This window comes from Pteropus alecto, unplaced genomic scaffold (assembly GCF_000325575.1).
Source record: "Pteropus alecto unplaced genomic scaffold, ASM32557v1 scaffold3, whole genome shotgun sequence".
Lineage (NCBI taxonomy): Eukaryota > Metazoa > Chordata > Mammalia > Chiroptera > Pteropodidae > Pteropus > Pteropus alecto.
In genome coordinates this window covers 28,302,834-28,324,692 of record NW_006442484.1, presented here as the reverse complement: position 1 = coordinate 28,324,692, position 21,859 = coordinate 28,302,834, and the positions used below count along the sequence as shown (strand labels likewise).

Below are 21,859 nucleotides of genomic sequence, written 5' to 3'. Positions count from 1 at the left end.
CCCGAATGCATGGCTTCACCCTCTGTTTGTTATAAATAATCTGTACTTTTGGGCAGTACCATAGCGTATGTTTAAGGAATACGACTGGCCATAAAAGAAAAATACAGATTACAAGGGACAGTCTAGATTGGAGTAATAGCATATTATACTCAATTTCCTGTCCTTTGTAACATATCCACACATATGTATGTCTAATACATAAAAACATAAATGGCTTTAGAAAAAAGGTGCTGACTGAGTTCGTTTTATTGAATGCAGTACTAAAATAGCTCACCATAAAATCTATGTTATTGTCTTCATTCCTGAAATGTTCCATCAACTTCTCAAAGCGCTGTTTTTCTCCACAAACCTGAAACACACATTTTCATCATGCACGTGAAATTCCAAACAAGTATTCCAAAATTAGATGCAGACATTTTAGCATTAAAAATTATTTCCAGAATATCCTTTTCTTCCCCGTCTTGCACAATGTTTACTTTTCTTCTAAGCTAGTTAACTCACAAATAGCAACATGAGCCAGGACCAAAGCTGATTCTGGTCTCTCTTGCATGCTCTCTTGATATTTTGAAATCTATATCAAATGTGTTCTTCTTTCCCTGGTTATCTTTGCATGTCCCACCAAGATTTTTAGCCTGTATTCAGAATCCCAGAGTGTTGCTTATGGTAAATGAACAAACAAACAAAAAACCCACAATTTTCCTTTTTACCAAAAAAGTACTTTAAAACTGACTTGCTAAAAGATCTTAATAATTTTTGTATTTAAATTCCTTAAAAGGTAGATTCAAAATGTTCATATCATGTCTAACCGAATCAACTCATTTTAGTGTATAAGCTACAACACAGAAATTTTACGAAGCTATATTCGCAATGAAGGTGAGTACAGACATTTGCAGTAATTTCTGAAGTAGTACTCCAGAGGCTCCAATTAATGTGTTCACTGAACAGGTGAAATAAAACATAAAATATTGTGAATGTCAGGGCCCCAAGGTACCTACATATACATGATACTAAATACACTGAGTTAAAAACGCAAAGTCAAAGAAAGGTTTGTACCAAATGACGACTCTCTGGAGACTTATTCCCAAAACCAAAGGATAAACTTTAATTCTATCAGTGTCCTTGGCTACCTCTTTTGAAGCAAAATCCCATACCCAGTGGTTTATTCGTTCCACCTTCAGTAAATATTCACCTAAACATCTACGAGCTACACGTTGTAATAGTAAGAAGTGGTCTCTGGTCTTAACATCTTGCAAATTTAATTCAGGTTTCACATGCTTAATTAAATTTTCTGATTCCATTTGTGATCTTAGGGATATTGGGGCCAATCCTAAAGAACTCTCCATAAATGATTTTTCATGATGCTATAATGCAGCCAGTCAATTCTACTGTATTAAATTCCATGTGTGTGTGTGTGTGTAAAGAAAGTCTGAGGGCAGGAATTTTTTGTTTTGTTCACTACTCTATCTCCAGCATCCAGAACAATGCTTAGCACACTGTAAGTTCTTGATAATATTTGTTGAACTGCACTGAATAGAGAATAAGCAAGTAATTATGTCGAAATACACTTAATAATGGTGGGACTTACTACTCTCCTCCATGTTTTAGAGTGAAACAACCGTCAGACAACGGAGACGGCACCAGGAGTGGTGGTTCTTGTGCCTAAACTGAGAATGTTAAGGGGAACAGACTTCAACCTCAGAGGGCCTGCTAGACTTAAAGCAACTTAAATTTTTACAACAGATTCAGACGGTTTACTATATTCTGAAGATAACTCTCCATTTATTTATACTTGCCTTAACAAAAAATTACAGAAGACAGAGGAACAGTACATGTGCTCAGCCTAGAGGAAAGGGAGGAGGCTCCAGAAGGGAGAGTTTGAAGTAAAGCTTTTAAAAACACATGTGTCCAATCCCACCCTAGAGAGCCTGATCCAGCAGGCCTGGGCAGGATGGGGCGATGTGAGCATGTACAGTTTTAAAAGCACTACAGATTGTCTGATGCTCTGCAAAGGTTGAAAACCAGAGATTTAAAGGGATACTGTGTTCTGCCCCTAGACCTTCTAGAGAATATGTAGTAAGTTCCTGAAAACAAAAGGTTTGTTAAAGCAGGTAAGGCAGTGCAAAATCGGCTCCCTAGACTATGATAGCAGTCACATCTTGTGCTCAAAGCCACAAGTGTCCCTCGCCTAAAAACAAGGGCCCAGTGGGTGACAACTGCCAAGGCTTGGTACAGAAAAGGTCAGAATTACAACATAAATTTTCTTTAAGAGAAACCTCAACATAAGAACTTGTTCCTTAGGAAATGGTTTACTTCGATCTGTTTTAGGAGGTTGGTAGTAGCAAGAGAAAGGAAGAGAAGCAATCTTGGATCTGGGAACAGCTGCCAGATCTCTTGAAAAACAGACTGTTTAATGTCTTGTTTGAGTAGCTAGGCACCCATAGAACCAGACGAGGCAATGGCCATCAATGAACAGTACTGACGAATACAATTCTTTCTAATTGAAAGGCAAAGCCTTTTAAATTTAAAATTTAAGAATTTAATTTAAATTTAAGAATGTCAGAAATCTGGAAAGTACCTTAAGGTAATCTGGTGCTCTCGATTTCTGAATAAGACTGACACCCGATACATTAAATGTCTTCAACTTGATGAAGGTCTGTAGTACAGAGGCTAAAATGAGGTCCCCAACTGACAGCCTCATGTTCCTCTCCCACACGGCCCAGAACGTTCAGATAAAGATATTCCATTTAAAACAATAGTTTAAAGCATCCCAGAATTACCTGAGATGCCGACAGAGATAAAAAAAAAAAAATTATTAAAAACCACATTCATTACATCATGCATACGGTTGATGTCCGTGCCACAGGATCTTGCATGAACTTCTAAAAACTGCAGATTCCTGGGCTCTAAATCAAAACATATGGAATGAGAATCTCCACAGATAGAACTAGGAATCTGTGCTTTTAAAAATTACTCACAGTCACTGGAACGGTATTTGGGGAACAGTGGCTTATACAATATAAGACTAGCTGATTAAATGTGCAGCCTTTTTGGCTACCAATTATAAACCAGACGGCTAGATCATTAACTGTCTGATTCATTCAACCTCCAATATAACAATACAAATAAAGAAACACAGTTACTATAACTGGGTATCTTAGGAACACAATAGGGATTGGCCCACTGACCCTGCACAGCTGCAATGAATAATAAGGTAACTCCCAAATAATCTGGGATTGTGTCCAGGGCACCAGAGAAAATGGATTTTATATGGCTGAGGAAAGCACATGTGGGCAGCAACTAAAACTACTCATAGTCTGTGAATAAAAAGAGATGGTATCAAATCTAGAACAAGCAATATTAGATTAATTTCATGCTGGGTAAAGATCACCAAAATCATTGTACTAGTCCAGTAGGCAGGAGTGAAATAGACATTATGAAAAGCTTTGAATATACACATTTCTTTAGAAATTGCTCATTCTGTCAACAGACAATTCCATGCTGAGAACATGTGATATAAAATAGAGAAATATCTTTTATCTTCAAAAATAAGACTTAAACATCTTCTAATTTAAGCTGCTATAAACTTGATGAAAAGAATCCAAAGGCACAAAACAACATTTCTCCAACATAGATGCCAGATTTGGAAAACTCTGAGAGAATGGTCTGACTGACTACTCTCTTCATGCACTGTAAGAACTAGAAGGGCCCTTCCTATCAGACCCACCAAGCCCTTCCCTGTAAAGGTTTAGACAGACTGCTCTGCTGTCAGTCCCGACTAACGAATTCAGGGTGGTATTTCTGACATTGTTCCACAGGAAGAGCATGGATTCCAGAGACCCCCTTCATTCCTGTTGAAGGAAAGGAAGCATGCACACCAGATTCACATTTGTTTCTATACTGCTTTAGCAATCATTAAACAAGTATATACTACAATCCCACAGGAAATGGGAAGATATGTTTGGGGAAGGTTGGTAATAAAAGTCATGTCCCACATCAAAAGAAAGTTGTCTTAGCTCACAGAGCTCACATCTGGACCACCCCCTCAGACTTCGTTCAACTAGGACCACTGTGGCTGAACATTCTGCTTCTCTCCTTTGAAACTGGCCTTGTTTTAGAAAATTGGTGAGGATGAAAGGAATAAAACCACTGATTCGCAATTAATTTCAGAATACACACATTGGCCTTTGTGTGGATGCTCTCAAGGCCCTCATCAAAACTGATATACGAGCCAGGAGCATATTTGCATGTATATATTATTGTACATTATAGCTTGCTGCATATAACTTCCACCTGCCAACAAAGGCCAGACTATATAATCAAAAAACTTTCAGGTAAAAAACAAAACAAAACAAAAAACACTGTACTCTGGCAACTGAAATCTGTCATTTCTTGACTTTTATGTTCACTGGTATTTCTCATTCCCCCACTAGCTTTGACATTGATTTTCTATACCAAGTACTCACTAGAGTAGGTGGAGTAGAGAATGAATTTAAGAAAGACCACCACAGAAAAGGCTGAGCACAGCAGACTGGAGGGGAGCACTTTTGTCCCCTGGGCCACTCCATCAGGAATGAGACTTCTACCCCAGCAGCCAGGGCTACCAGAAATTAAGTAAACTAGCAGAAAAATGAAAGTATAGGCTCCAGAAAAGCAGGTATTCTGCCATAAACATGTTTCCTACTGTCAATTTAAGAGGCATCTTCATTTTAAAATCATTTATAGATCACTCTCATGTGAATACGTTCACTGACCCTGATTAATTCTTTGTTAAGTGAAAAAGCTCAGGCTGGGATCTGGGAGCACAGACTTCGGTCTGCTAACACAGCCACCCATCTGCCCATCCCTGTGGGTTCCTAATACATCCGGCCCTCTGCTCTGTCACTTACGAGGGTGAGCGGTGTTAGGGCAGAAATGGGACTATCTGGAGTATTAAACAGGGCCCCACAAAACCTGGTTGCAAGTCCTGGTTCTGCCAATGCCCCACAGTGACCGTGGACAACTCAGGGAACCTCCCTGGACTTCGTTTTTCACATCCATTAATCTAAGATCTCAGATTACAGCCTTGGTTTTCATGCCCTGTTCTAGGAAACCATAATGGTAACTGAAGAATGCTTTGGAAGCTCCAAGGATGGGGGCTTGGCCAGGAAAGGAAAAGCACCAATAAGAAAGGTTCTTGGGACTTCCATCCTCATTTATCCAGCTCTTCTTAATTATGAGTTTCCTGGTAAGATTTTTTTTTTTTTTTAATAGAAAAAGAAACGTTTCATTGAAGGTTTCCATAAAAGTTTGAAAAAATCCTCTCCCTTGCTATCTTGAAGCTTTCAAATTCTAATCTAGGCCCGGCAATATAACATGATATTCCCAAACTGACCAGCCTGGAAGCTCTATACAAACCAAATTTAGAGTGCACCCGGCTTCACAGGCCCAGAGTACCAAACCTAAGAGCCAAAGCACAGACTCACAGCATCCAGCTCACTGGTGCTGGTGATGTGGATAAATCCGGCCCTGCCCACATAAAATGGGCCACACCCGGGACAAGATACATTTTTACTTCAAGAAGGACTGAAGCAAAAGCACAGCTTCTGCCAAAAAACCAACTCAACCCTGTTCTCTAACATCTGTGAAAGATATCTCTGAACAGCGTCCCAAAACATTTAAATAAATCTGGGGCCCTAGATACAAAAGGGGTGGCAGTTTAAAGCATTGCTAAGAGTGGCAGAGGTTCGGGGATGATTTCTCTAAAGGCAAAGGGCAGAGAAAAGATGGTTTTACAAAAGCCCTGTAATAAAGAGCATTATCTGGCTAGCCAGATGTTGACACGAACAATAGATGGCCGGCCTTCAGCCACTTCTCTGTCTGCCTTCAAGGTCAGTGACTGTCTTTGGCTTCCCCCAGCAATAGCTCCCAGGACACCACACAAAGTCTGCAACCAGATTGCAGCCTGACTCTCATGAGGTGGCTATAAAGTAACGTTTCTGGGTTAGTTATATAAAAATTAAAGGCCCCTTGCTTAAGTGTTTCCTTCTTGCCCTGTTGCCTGGCGCCTGCCTCAATACTTTCTTTTTCTCTTCTCACAAAAGGCCCCTGTGATCCACAGGGCTCCCTGCAGGAAGGCACAGTTTTAGAGGCACAGTCTATTATGACTGATTAGACTACCCTTCTTGGGGGCTGCCCAGGAACAAAAGTTCCGTTTTCTTTTCAGGGCCACATGAAATAAACAGTTATTTCATAGTTAGTCCTGGGTTGAAAGCATCTTTTACCTTCTATTTAGAGTACCAGCACACTGAGGGTTACTGATGCCATGATACCCTGCCAAAAACCTCTTTTCTGAGGTGTTCGGCAGTTGCTGGGGGTCTATTATCTTTTTCCCCTGAGGTGACCAGACATTTCATGCACTGACACCAAATGGCTGCCGTGACAGAATCAGATCACTCCAACCTGTTGCTGGCTCTCATGTCTCATCAGGATTTAAAGACGAAAATGTTCATCAAACTGAAGCATTCTGAAACTAAATGCCCTTAATTCACTCCACTAAAAGAAACACTAATGAAAGGTATACAGCTGAATGTAGTCTACAATCTACAATTCAACCCTCCTTTCTCGTAAATTAATAAAATATTTATACCAGTCTTGGACTGATGGACATCTGATGATGAGCCTGAGGTTTCATCCACATAATACTAAACAACCTTCTGAAAATATCAGTCACTTTCCAGATGTTTCCAAATATCCAGATGTTTGGCACCAGGCACACAAAGCATCCAGATGACTGTTTTACTTTCTGTACATATTTTGCTGCACTGGATAAAGAATCCTGACATAGAAACAAAGAGCTAGTGAAATCCCCAAAGGATGACTTGTTGACACACCACGCCTTAAATGAGAAATGCATTTTTATCACTCCCCTAAAAAAAGATGACCTTCATTGAAGTCTAGAGAGTAAGTCTCCACAATACAATTCCTAATAAATGATACCTTTCAGAAATATTCCTAATGTACAACTTGAATCTCTCTGGCTTCAATGCAAGACTCACATCTCTTGGTCAATAAGGACACATACAGATTCTTTTGAAGCTTCTTATCCTACAGGAAAACCAAAGTACCTTCTCATTCTTTAAGAGAGACTGGTATTTAAATAGCTACTTGAGGACTAAATGACAACTTTGTGGTATTTAAATAGCTACTTGAGGACTAAATGACAAAGACCTTCAGGCATCTTTGGGACAACTTACCAGTCAGACCCCTCAAAAGAAGGCCTAATGCTACCCTTTATATTTCACTCATTTCTCTTTCTCCTCACAACTTCATCCTGTTGAGCATACCCAATTTGGTCAAGTAAGGCAAGGGGGGGACATAATGACACATTTCTAGTGGTCATCGCATGTTCACTGGACTATAGCAATAGAACACGGTATGAGCTATTTAAATCCTGTGGCACTTTCACCAACAGAACTTGGGACCTGCTCAGAGGGCAGATGTCAACCATGCTCTCCTTATGCCCAAAACACAACAAATCAAATTAAAATGAACAAAGATGTGCTGTGAACTCAGAGCCCTTGAAGACAAGGACTCTTTGTTTATGAGGTCAGGGACCTCAGCCCACAAATAAGTGAACGCCTGAAGTTTGTCCAGGGCTCTCTCCTCTAACTTCACATCTCCTGTACTTTCTCCCATGCACTGCCCTAATTCTGGATCTTAACCCAGCCCACTTGCACTCAGCCCAAGATGACAGCAGACAATGGATTAGAGCAGCAGTTCTTATAATGTAGTCCTAGAACACCAAGGGCCCCTGAGGGCCTTTTATGAAGTCTGTGAGGTCAAATTATTTTTATAAAAATACTAAGATGTTACCAGCCATTTTCAGAGAATTGAAATTTGTACTGGTGATGCAAAAGCAAAGGTGAGTGAATGAAACTGCTGGCCCTGAGCATGAATCAAGGCAATGAAACCGAATTATACCAGTAATCACTATATTTATCACAGCCATGCATTCTCAGCTTTAAAAAAAAAAAAAAAAAAAAAAGGTCAGTTTCACTTAAGAATACCCTTGACGATGCAATAAAAAGTATGAATTTTATTTAATTTCAACACTTGAATGCATATCTATTTAATATTCTATATGATAAAAAGGGAAGCCTGCATATTAACATATGGTTGCCATGAGGACAAGCATTTCTGTGACTGCAAGATGAACCAGCCATTTTTTTCATTCTTATTTGAAAGAATGACTGACAAACTACAGTTACTCAGACTTATAGATTTGGCAGTTATTTTCTTAAAAATGAATGAAGTGAGGCTTTTACTTTAAGGAAAACAACTGACAATATGTGTTTCCAACGGTAAAATTAAGCTTTCAAGCAAAAATGATAAAACTTGTATCCACCGTGAGCGTGAGAGCTTACAAATATTTAAAGACTTTTCCGATGAGATTGGTAGTAATATAATGGGTGTGATGTTTTAAAAAATATTGTAGTATAAAATGTGTCTACGGTGAATTTATATTTTCCAAGTGACCACTGCATGCTGGTACAAAATCAGGCTGGTCCAAAATTATGGATTCATTTAAGATGCAAGACAGGCAAATAAACTTTAATGTAACAGAGTACAAGAAATTCATTAATATGGTTTCAGGTTCCACTTTGCAACTAATCTTTAAGAAACTACTACCTGTCCAGTGTTTGTACAGTACAGTATCAAAAAAGAGAATATCCACTATTACCTAGAAATCTGTTAAAATACTTCCTTTTCCATCTGCATATTTGTGTAGGGCTGGATTTTCTTCAACTACTTCAACCAAAGCAATGGAAGTGACTGAATGCAGGAGCAGCTATGAGTATGCAGCTAATGTAAAAGTTAATGTTAACATATAATGAGTTTATTATGTTATTTTAATGAAATAAGTGTCAAAATTTTGCTGTAATTTCTAATGTGCTAAATACCAATACATAGCCCACATAAACAATAACTTTTGGGGTTCTCGGTAATTTTTAAAAGTATAAAAAGGGATCCTGAGGCAAAAAGTTTGAGAACTACTGGATTATAGAATCACCTCTATTTCTACAAAAGTGATGAATTCTTAAAACTCAAAACTTGAAAAAGAAAATAAATGGTTTTCTAGTATTAAAATTTCTTGCAAGATAGTTGGGGAGCCAACCACACCACATAAAGACCAACTACATCTGCTATCGCTCCACAAAGATGAAGTCACATCAGAGACAGGTCAGGATTCCCTATATTAAAAGAAGCCCTCCATTGGTTTAGAAGGTTGGCAGAAAAAAAATCACTGCCTTCAGTTCTTAGGTTTAACAAGGTCAAGTACAATCCCTTGCTTTCATCAGGCTGGACAATAGCAGTCCCTAACTGTTCTCTGGCTGTCTCCACCTCTTCATAGGAAGGTTATCACAAAGCTAGACATTCTTTACCCACAGCCAAGTGAATGTTAGATTCCAAGCAAGAATATGAGAGAGACACAGAAACGGTTCTCTCTCACATGGTCTGTAGGACATGCAATCCTCAAAATTCAGGGAAAATCAGACTCAGTGAATCCATCCAAGTAAATGGATGGGTGTGTCTTGGAATGCCTGACACACTATAATACCAAACAACCAAGAACAAATACACAAACAACAAAAAAATGATTATCTTTTACTAATGGACTAAACATGTCCTTGACACCTACCACACAGAATACACTATCTCCTAGTTTTACACCTATTCCTGGAAAATACTTAAGTGGAAAATTCAGTGTTGTTCTTAGTGGTGGACCTGTAAACCTGGGATACCACATGTGTTTCTGGTACATTTACTGGTGGAGAAAGAGCCCTCATTTTCCATGGCCAAAACCCAACTGCTAAAACAGAACAGAATTACATAGCTCATGTTACTGTGATTGGCCCTTTCCACTCTCCAGTGACGCAGAGCTGAGGGGGAGATTCTGTCAGAAAGCCCAACTGTATGATGAAGGGTGACAGACACTATGACTGTTGAACCACAATCGGGAACTGCTGAGCCATTTTCTTCTGCTGAGTATTTCAGTCAATTGTTGTGAATGAAAACTAAGTATGATTACATATCCTTAGAAGATGGATACATAGAATAAAAGAGCTGGGCCAGAGCCACATGCACCACTGTTGTAAAAGGAATAAAGAATGGCCACTGAACCACGGTGAACAGAACAGTGTCTGGGGTATGACAGAGGAGCCGGGAAATGAAAAGCCTAAATAATGACTCGATAGCTCGGTTTACCAAACCCTGCCCAAGCCAGGGATGCATTCACAGACAGGCCCTTACTGGTGGCAGGCACCAACTGCGTGCTCAGCACATCCAACTCACTTTCTGGTTAGGGAAGCAGCAAGCTCCTTTGACACACTGCAAATTTTTAAAATGAGATTTGGGTTTAAAGATTGATGAAGCCATTTCAAGGTGGTTATAAAAAGGAACTAGAGACTAAAGTCACAATGTAGTCTAAAATCGCAGTGATCTATTTTTATTTTAAACTTATTACTATCCTATCAACTGGCCTTGGATGCGTTACGTTTTGTTCTTGTGTGTAAATTTTTGTACCTATCATTTTATTGGCTAGGTAACTTGTTTTTATTTATGGAGTCAAAGAAACACTTAACCTTTTTGAAATGGAACTATTTAAATATATATATGCATAATACATATTATACATATGGGCATGTGTTGACAAAATTTTATGTAGAAACATAAAACTGTAGAATTGGAAGGGATATAGAGACTATTTGACTAACTTGTCATCTAAAGCAGAAATCTGCACCACAAGATACCAGACCAACCAGGTAGCCTCTCATCCTCTTGACTATCCTCTGCACTGTGTGCTGGTCTCTCCTGAGCATCCTTCTAGCCCACTCTAGCCCGGCTTCTTTCCTCTTCTAGACGGGTGCCCCTGTGGAGCTGACCTCCTTAGTTACAATCCCCTTTTCTATTTGGATTACACACTTACACACACACTCATGCATGCTCATGTGTGTACACACACACAAACAATCCCAAATCACCTCTGATTAAGTCTGTTCTCTCATTCACAGTCTTCAGTTCACAACTAAGAATCTAATGTTGGGCATTTTACCACCGCTTAAAAAAAAAGTGAATCTAATAAAAACAAAGCTTATTTTCTCCATCTGAAAAAATTCCCAAATAATCTTTGTTCATTGTAGTTGTGAAACTTTCTTCCTAATTAAATGTATACTGTTTATACATAATAAGATAAGTAGATTCTTATTATCCTCTTATGTCCATCTCCATATTCCGTGAATTGTCCTTAATTTTGTGAATTCAATCAACAAAACTGGTCCATGGCCCAGTCATTTAACGCCTGAATTACCTATCTTCCAAACTCCAGCATCTTTCTCTTCTAATGTATTTTACAGAGTATTGATACTCTAAGATTTATCAGAATTACATAAAATGCCCTTCTCAGATTCCCAATGAATCAAATGGAATAGATATAAAAACCACTTCACAAACTGCAAAGTATTTTATAACTATTAGTTGTTTCTCTTCTTTTCTCTCCTTTTATCTATCTTACAGTTGCTTTTTTCTTTTTTTAATCACAGGTTTCAAATTTCTCCACCATAACTTTCTCAGAAGCTTAGTCAGGCTTTCCTCCTGTCACCCTTTATTCTGCACTCGTGGGTCCCAGTCAGATTTTTTTCTTGTCAACTAGCACAGGTTTCTGACATATCCTGCTCCAAGACAGATTTTTGTGCCAATCTCATCTTCTGTTCTCAGAATTCCCTCCATCAACCAAATCAAGTGCCTTTCTTCCCTTACAGTCCTGCCCAAGACTATCCTCTCTCTTTGGGCCTAATATAAACAGCCAATTTGTCCTGAATTTCACTAATAACTTCAAATACTCCAATAATCTACCCAATCTATAACCATTCCAATTAGGTTCACTTTTTGGTGGAAAATTGAGGGTGTATATGAACATATGTAGGAAGTGTTTGGTATGTGATAACATTATATAGAGTTGACTCTGAGCCTTGAAGTTAAATGGATCTGGGTAAAAATCCCAAGCCTGCCATTTTAACATGTGTCAGTAGGCCTATTTCCTCTGATACTAGCCTGTCAACATTCAGCAAACAATAATGGTAGCCTTACTATATTTCTATATATGTATACGCCTTTTTCGTACACAGGACATAACAAATACACTGGCTAATGTTACAACCTGGAATAAAATAAAATAGATTCATGAACTCTGCTCATGTTTTCTTTCTGAAGATGACTGTTTGATGGTTTAAAAGAAACCAACCAAACAAAACCCTTATTATGTACTGACTATGGAGCCCAGATAAATAAAAATGTGCTTATGTTTTGGAAGAATTTAAAATTCAAATGAAATCTGAACTTGACTCACACAGGAAATCATGCTCAATAAGTATATTCATTGGCAATAACACCTAAAACTTTAAACTACAACAGGGAATAAAAATATAAGCACAATTCTTAAAGTTTTGAATTACCGTTCTCTTACATTAACTGTAGTATACATTTGGTCCTTAACTAAATATCTATTTAAGTTAGTCATATTTTTCTCAAGGTGAGAGAAACTTTTGGGGGACAAAAATCATGCCTTTTATTTTCTGTCAAATTCTTCTGATCTTATAACAGTGCTTTTTCTGTGGTAAAAAATATAGTTGCCCAACCACTCCTCAGAAGTAACAAAGAATTTGGATTTTGTTTATTAGTTTAGTTCTGAAGAAAAGGCGGTAATGATCAGTGACTTTACTTGTGCAGAGCTGTTACACAAAGATAATTGAGCATCTTTAGAAAAAAGAAAATTAGTCATGTGAAATGTTACTGGAAGGAAAAATCTAACCCCTTGCAATAGAAATATTTAGCTGTGTGAGGTATAATGTTACTTCCCAAACAGCACAAGCAACAGAAGTAAATACACACACAAAAAAATAGAAGCAACAATCTACTCCAAACCCTTTCATTTGTTTTTCTTTAGAGTGTTACTATGTACAAATACATTTTTATGCTGTTACTCCTAATACACACACATATAATATACATACATAAATAGATATATATACACATACCTATGACATATATACGATTTATCTTATTCTTTTCCTAGTTAACATATCTAGCATAAGCATTGTCATAATTATTTTATCAGCTCTATTTGAACGTAGAAGCTTATCTAATAAGACGGTTAATATACCCTTGGGTGTGGGGTCTTAGCCACTGCTTGCCTCTGGACTTAATGAGCACTAAAATAACCTATAATCCAGAATTATTTGACATTTAAAAACAATCATTTCTATTTTCACTTTAAAAAGCAGCTGAACAAATATAGGACACTAAAGTATACTTCGGTCCCAAGATACTGACTTTTTAAAAAAGATCCTTACTATTCAAGTCAGGGTGGAATGAGGGAGAAAAAGAATAAGAAGGCAGTTCTTTCATACAGGAAAAAGAAACAAAGGAGATCCTGAAATAGACCTTTAACATTACTCTGCAGAAATAAATGCCAGAATGGCAACCGAACCCTGACTGGGAACTGAAAACTCCCATTATTCTAATATTTTTTGGAGCTGGTGATGATATTGCCACAGCTGTAAGCGTCTTGATTCCAGTTCTCTAAACAACTCACTGCAGAGGGCTTCATACCACCCTCAGTTATCTTACAACCACAACGGTAACTTATTGCCAAGGAAACACTTCTCCAGTAAAAGTTCCGTGTTTAGGGACCAGAGCCAGCCTGTTTCAGATTCTATGGGGTCTTAAAGTAACACACAGCGCCCAATGCGTCTTCTGGAGGTCTTTCATTGTTATCTCCCACCAAATATGAAATAAGGACGCATATGCCAACTATCTTACACTTGGCAGAGGGTACAGATTTTAGAAATGGCATTTTTACATGAGTAAAAGTAACAAAGGAGAAACGCTGTTGTTTTAGTTTGTTTTTCTTGTTTTTTAAGTGGCTGCTAAAAATGAAATAGAAGATGAAGTTCTTTATTGTAGAAAGTTGCACTCAGGCTCGCAGAGAGACAGAAGAGTCTAAAGTCAGATTGAAAAGCAAAGCATCTCTATAAGTGTTTGCCAGTTAACATGATAGTATCTACCACTATCTTCTTGTACTTTTTTTTTTTTATTTAAGTTCCCTCAGGCCCACATCAGAGGAAAATCCTGAAGATGTTAGAAGTAGTGAATGAATATAGCAGCTGAGGAAGCAGATAACTGTCAGTGGAAGAAGAGGCCCGAGGAATGAGAAATATGAACGGCAAAATTTCTGAAACAAATCTCAGATCTCAGCCACACCTTGCTCTGTCAAAGTGATCTCATGCTGAGCCCACGGTCAACTTACTTCTGGAGCAAAATATAACAGCCATTTCTTTACTAACCAGGAGAGTCAATCTAAATAGCCAATGCTTGGAGAAGATTGGGGAACATATTTCCTACTTTTAGGCTACACGACAATATGAAAACTCAAATAAGGAGTCCTTTCCTGATCTGCCCAACTTCCTAGTCCACCCTTTTCTCTTTCCACACCTTGCCCCATTTAAGACTGGAGAGTCAAGTCCCTGAAGCTTTATTAAGATGCCACCTTTATCTGGTGTGGTCAGCTGAATAACGGCCCCCACAAAGATGTCTATGTCCCAATCCCTGGTACTTGTGAATATTTACCTTATGTATAAAAGGGACTGAGCAGAAATGATTAAGTTAAGGGTCCTGAGATGAAGAGATGATCTTGGATTTTCTGGGTGGGCCCAATTTAACCACATGGTCATTAAAGGAAGAAGGACAGAGGATCGGAGTCAGAGGAGGGGCCATGAACCAAGGAATCCATAAACCAAGCAGCTTCTAGAAACTGAAAAGCATGGAAATGAATTCCCCAGAAGAATACCAACCTGTAGACTCATTTTATATGCCTGATCAACAGAAACATAAGATAATAAATTCGTGCTGTCTTAAGCCATTAAGTTTGTGGCAATTTGTTACAGCAGTGATAAAAACTAATACACCTGGTTAACTCTTCATCATAAACTCAGCTTGAGCACCCTTTCCTATAGGGAGGCTCCCCTGAGAGCTCCTAACCGATCTGTCCTCCTTCCGCTACTTCCTCTGAGTTAGCTATTCCTCCTCCTTACAAAGCACCTGGCATTTACCTTTATAGAGCCTAGAGGTATAACTGTTGAAATATTTATGTTTCTTTAACTAGACTAGAATGCTGCCTCTTAAGGATAGGGCCTATGTTTTATTCATTTTCTTATTCTCAATATTTATCAATGATTCTGACATAATGGAGTGCATAGTATTCATAAAAATGTTTTCCAGTAAGTTAGCATGACTCATCCTTTAATGATCAACAGCCTTCACTTACTTACTAGATGATAAAGGCACAGACGATAAAGAAACAACTAGTTCATTACCAGGGACTCGGAAATCCTATGCAAATAGCTCCCTTCTCCTCTGAAAAGACTCCCAAAACAGTGTTTGCTCATGGTACACTGGTCTGTAGGAAGTAGTAACCATCCTTTCTATCGTCAATGAAAAAGTTTAAAGCTTTCAGTCCTGACGAGAAACCAAGTACTGGCTTGAGTGCAGAAGAGAGAGAAAATAGAAGAGGAACAACTAGAGATATGTCGGTGTTCCTCGAAAAGTTATTGAAGTGAACTGTATTTTCCAAAAATGACCACAGCATCTCTCCCATCCCACATTCTTCTGCATTGTGACTCTCGCACTCCACCATCAAGAAGTGAGGTCATGACCTTCCCCTTTGCATCTGGGTTGGCTTAGTGACTCACTTGCAACCAAAAGAATGTAGCACAAGTGACACTGATGACTTCTAAGACCAGCTCAGAGGACACGCTGCAACCTCTGTCCCTCTAAAGGCTTGCTCTCTCGATGTTCCCTCCTGCTCACTCCCTCTGGGAAGTCAGCTGTAATGCTATGAGAAGCTCCAGCAACATGGAGTTCTACGTGGAGGCACTGTGGTTGACAGGCTCTACTGAGCTCAGGCCAGAAACGAGACATATGAGTGGAAAAGCCTTCAACTGAATTTCTGCTTCTAGTCAATCAGACCTTCTCCATTGAGGCCCTAGACGTGACAGAGCAGGGACAATCATCCCTGCCATGCCCAGCCTAACTTCCTGACCCACAGTATCTATGAGCCTAATAAAATTAAGTTGGGGCAATTTATTACTGACAAACAATAACAGTAACAGTTAATAAGCAATCCAAAAAAACAATTACCGTGACTTTGCTTCCTGATTCTCGGAGGATGGACTGGCCACAGAAGAGTCTCAGTGAATTAGTTTACTCTAATTCTGGCCTGATATGTGAAATATACACATGCTCTAGAATTGGAGCTCCCATACAAATCTCTCATCATGAGATCTGAGAGAATACACTGCTTATAGTTAAATGAGAGACTGAAAAAAATAAGTACCCTTTTCCCTCCATGTTGAAATTTTACCACCAAAGGAGTTATCTGGATGGTCTTGCTGGATTTATAACCCCATAACCTCAAACGTTCAGGAGGTTAGATTAGATGGGATTAAACTCAGAAGGATGCTGGAAGGACACCAAAATGTCTGCTCTCCTTCCTGCCCAATTTGGTCCACTGTAAATAAAACTTGACAGGCTTTCTTAAATCAACTTAATAATGCGTAGCACAAGTGCTTTCAGATGCCCAGTAGCTAAACCACATCAGCTTTCTGAGGAAGCCTTCTAGCAAGAGGCGAAAATAATAACAGATACTCCCAAGAGTGCTGTGTACAAGAGAGCTGGTGGCCCTGAATGACTCATTTTGCAAGGTTCCATCTATCCATACTGGAAGGTCAAAAGTGGGAAGGAGTTGAGGCTTTAATAACCAAACTCAGGCCTCGGGCTTACTTGTTAAAGCCAGTCTGCTGTCATGTTGGAAGCAGATGAGAACAGAGTTACAATCGATCTGGAATCCTGATGAATTCCAGGTGCACCTCCCAGCAGCCTGGGGAGGTGCACGGGTGCGGGGAGGCTGTTAGCTCAGAGCCCTCAGAAGGTTACATTACTAGTGTCATAGTAGACAATTCTGTTGCAGAGTCTTTGGGTCCTCAGTACTTTTTCACTTTGATTTCAAATGGGAGCATTCTTTTTGCCAGAGTTTAGAGATGCTTTCTTAAAGGCAATTTCTCAGATATATCAAAGAATATAATGGGAAAAAAGAAGAAAGACTAAGAAAAGTTGAGGAGAGCAAAGTTTGGCAGATCTCAAGGTTTCTAAAAGAAATTGGATTAAATATAGTATTTATAACTCTCCAAGAGGGGCTACTTGATGTCCTTAACCCATTAAGGTTAGTTTTATGACCCAGTAGATTGCTAGCTATGGTCCATGTCATTTGAGAGAGAAGAAAAAGCATGACTAGAATCCCAAATAGTGTTTATTGTGGCTAAACTTCAAGGGCACGGCATGAGAGTCTAGCCACATTTTAGGATCGCCTGCCCATTTTTCAGGCCTTTTTCTCCAGGATCTTCGTCAACCATGTGCATTTCTCCACATCTTTCTAATATGCGTGATACAGTCAGTTTCTGCTTATTGCAAACAAGACCTTGAACTAATGCGACTTTACTTCCAAAGGTGTTTTTTTACTCTCTGGTAGGCCACATGCTTGAAAATATATATTGCCAGGCAACTTAGAAAGTATCAATTTAGGGAAAATGGTAATCCTCCCATGTGCCTAAAATAACCAATAAGGAAAAACAGATGACTCCTTGTTCTCACTCTGGTCCTCAATTCAGGACCATAAATTTTCACGAGGAGATGTTTCAACACCAACACCAGATGTGTTAATTCCATTTATTTAAAAAACATTTTTTTTTAAGGAAAAAGAATTCAAGGAGAATAATGGTTGACTTAGTTTAGTTTTCATCTACTTATTATACTCACATTGTCAGGTATGTCACAAACCATGGTTGGTACAAATTTGCCACCTGAATTTATGTAATTAAAACATTTTTCATCATATATACTGAGGTGTTTACTCAATAAAATCAGGCTTAGGCCTCAAACTACACACCCACTAAAAGTAAGACCTTGGGTTAATATTCTCATCACCATCAGATATTAAATTGCAAATGCTCTCTATTTTCCTAAAACATGTACTTCAGATATCATAAGACATGTAGCAAGATTCTTTGGGGGGAAAAAATGAAAAACCAAACTTGGGATTCTAGTAATTGAAATATGAGAAAATGAAGTAATTGTACATAAAAAGTCTATCAAAGGGTAAAAGATACCCTCCTTCAATTTACTTTTAAAATAATAAGTGGTGGTCAAATAGGACAGAATGGATTTGTTGGCTCAATAAGTAGAGGGGAAAATCCTGCTATGTATGTAAGATGTGTGGTCTTTAAATTTCCTTTTAGCATGTGGTACCACACTGCGGCAGTATGCTTGGCTGTGCTCTATCAGTGGTCAAAGCACCAAGGGTCTGGTTACTCTAATGTATATTCCTTTATTTGCAAAAGTAGATACTGAACCCCACTACCATTATACACCATTCTTCCCTATAAAAACAGGAATAATTCCTTCATCTTCTTAAGGATATGAACAGAATCTCAATTTACTAAATGGGATAAAAAAGCTTGAAAAACAATCTTCTTGAGGGCAAAGACTATTTTTTGGCCTTACTCCCTGATGTCCTGGTATCCAGTGTAGCACTCTCTCTGCCAGGGGTAGCTCAGTGGGTATTATTCACTGACCAAAACCCTACCTGCTCAGGCATCCAAGACCACAAAACTTTTCCTCCTCAGAAAGAGTTGGCACCCAAACCTCTCTAAACCCCAGAGGTTCCAATGACATTTTGGATAAAAAAAATTAATGAATACACCCTTCACTATGATGTATAAGAAAAAAATCCACTCACATAAAAATGGAAGAAAAGGAAGGGATTTCAAAGACTTTGGGCTATGAGTGGCATTACATTAAAAATAAAAAAAAAAAGTCAATACAAAGTAACATTTTTTCACCCTAAGATTGAACAGGTAAATTAGGCTGATGCTCATCTGACCAATCCATAAGAATAAAGTTTCTCAGGGGCATGCATCCTCCCACCCTGTCCTCATTCACATGGCTTTTAGGATAATCCCTTTGCTTGGTCTGTCCACATGCACATCATGACTTTAGGCTAATGCAGGCTGATAGCACATACAGAACCAGCTCTGTCCTTGTCCCTTCTATCACATGATATGGTTTCTCACAGATGCAAATGCCTGTCGAAAGAGAATCAGAACTTAAACTCCCAGGGTTACTCATAAGTTATTCAGAAATTAGGTGGATTTTAGTTAAAGCTCTAAAAATTCAGAGTCAAAATTAATTTAGTTCTCATTACGACTAGCCAGTTACTATAGATTTAGAGTAGGATTATTTCCTTTTTCAACTAAGCACATGGTACATCCTAAATGGCTAAAGCCACATACAATTCTGAGAATAGACAGCTAAAAAGCAATTCTGCAAGTACCTGTGTGCCTACTAGGCATAAGAAAGTCTTTAGCTTACCTAAGAAAAAACAAAGTTAACATTCCTCTCATGAATTGCTGGTTGTAATTAATACTGATTTCATACAATTAAAATTTTAGGACATAATTAGAACTGTAGTATAATCAGATGCTTGTTATAATATGGCTTATATTCTAAAACAAGAGTCACTGATAAATGTATAGTGCTTCTAGTAGGAAAGAGATTTGATATATGGTATATTCAAATACCATTTAATGATAAAGAGTTGAGAGTTAGTTTACATACTGTTTCACTTTTATATTACACCCATCCACCAAAACCTGTATGTCCTTATTTATAAATGTAAATTTTATGTACTGATATATGATATATAAAAACATTAATGGACAAGCATTCATACATTCTTATCTCTAAAATCTTTTTGTTTTGAAGCCAGAATATAAATGAATTAAAGATTCACTATTATTCTTCATCATTTTCTTATGAGCTGGATATTTTTTCACTGCAGCTGAATAGATAAAAAGACAATATCTGGTTCTGTCCCTGGTTGAGATTAACAAAATGAATAATATCAAAATCTCAAAGCAGTGACTGGGAGGAGAGAGGTGACACAAGCAAATAGAGGAGCAAGAGGACTTGCCATCTTGACATCTTTGCAGCTTCCTAGCCCATGTGCAGGATTATGGGTCGCTTTCTGGTCCACTTGGTAGCTGGGGCTGTGAGTCTAACTAAGGGGTTGGGGAGGAGAAAATGGCTCCAAGGTCCTGTCTAACTCAGTATTTCCCTCAAAAGATTAAAACACAACTGGACCCAAACGTCACTTGCAGCAAAGTTCAGAATCAGGAGCACCAAATCCTGATCCTGGCTCTGTCCCTTATCTGGCTATGTGACCATGGGCAATGTTATTTGAAATTTTAGCTCATTCTTCTATAACAAGGAGATATTACTATTGTCTCACAGATGTTCTTAATAGAACCAAATGATTTCATGTGTGTACCCGGGACAGCCCCTGGCCTATAGTAGATCCTCAATAAATACTAGCTGGGTTCTACTTCTGAGGCTGCCAGGAAAGAGGATAGTTTGGAAGTCCCGCTGAGATCTGTATTTTAATGCAGCTTGGTTCTTAATCCAGAAGCATCTGGAATCAAATGGGATTGTCAGGATAAGGCACGACATGGCCGAGGGACCTCCTGTAACCTGGGGCTCTGCCTTCGATTACTGTTGTAATGTCTCACCTCAAAGTAGCCTCAGGTGTTAGGCACATACTAGGAGAGCTAACAGGTACTTTTCCTGACCAAGTAACACCGCAAACCACCACTAAGGGTGATTGGCTATTATTTCAGTTGTGATGTCTTGATATTTGGGGCCAGAATCTTTGATGTCATATTATCTATATGTAATTGTTTCTTCTTTTGTAGTCATTTAATTTCCATTTTCAACCATGCAAGTCCATCGGTTTGTTGTTTTCCTGTGACAGGATCACCTGGTTAAGACTACTAACTGCTACAATCAGTGTCTATATATTTGATAGGCTTTTCATAGTATCCAGCAAAACAATGAAAATATGTATGACTTGAGGAAAATAACCATGATGAAAGAGTTCATAAAATTTACATTGTGGATGCTCAAGTATCAACCATAATGAAAACCACATATATTTAACAAAATCTATTTTTAAATGGCTATTCCATGTTCTCCAAAGGAAAATGAGTACTGCAAATAATTTTTATCTCTTCTTGGAAATGAGACACCAAAGAATGCTTAATGTACTCATTTCAGATATTTAGACTAAGTTCACTACTTTTCCCTTAGTGTCATCTTAGAAAATTAACTATTATACCCCTTAGGCCATAGAATAAGTAAAAAGGTAAAACCTTTCTGTTCAAAGATGTCCAAATACAAGATGTTTGTGTTCTTTTTAAAACTAAAGAATATCCTACCTCCTTAAAGTTGTCAAATGCTGATAAAATGATTTCGTGCCCGCCTCTGACAAGACAAACGGCTGCCAACAGTTCTAACACAAGGGCTTTTGTTCTGTAAAAACAAGAGAAAAGAAAAACACAAATCAGCGAAAGTGACAAGATGAATCAGCTGTTCCTTGCTTCCAAGATGAATACGATAATAATAAAATATTCGTCCATGTATGTTTTTTAAACTTCTAGTAAGGTAATTACATTAAAGTACATTTTTAAACCTTTACCTACTGCTATATATGTGATTTATCTACAGAAGCAAAGTTGGAAGGTTTGTTTTCCACTCCCCAAATTACAAATTACTCACTAATGAAAATTAATTCTGGAAAGATTAGTCTTTTAGTCCCAACATCAGATGACTCAGTACAATATGGCTGAAAAAGTTTTATTGATGAGCTAAAGACAAT

The 21,859-nt window shown here is 38.3% G+C and overlaps 1 protein-coding gene across 1 annotated transcript in view; it reads right to left on the bottom strand.

Annotated features, from left to right (window-relative positions):
- The window catches only part of FMNL2 (formin like 2), a 260,260-nt gene that overhangs the window by 39,496 nt on the left and 198,905 nt on the right, over positions 1–21,859 (bottom strand). The window contains 2 exon segments of the mRNA XM_025039419.1: positions 275–349; positions 21,420–21,513. Of these exon segments, the coding sequence (XP_024895187.1) occupies positions 275–349; positions 21,420–21,513 (169 nt within the window).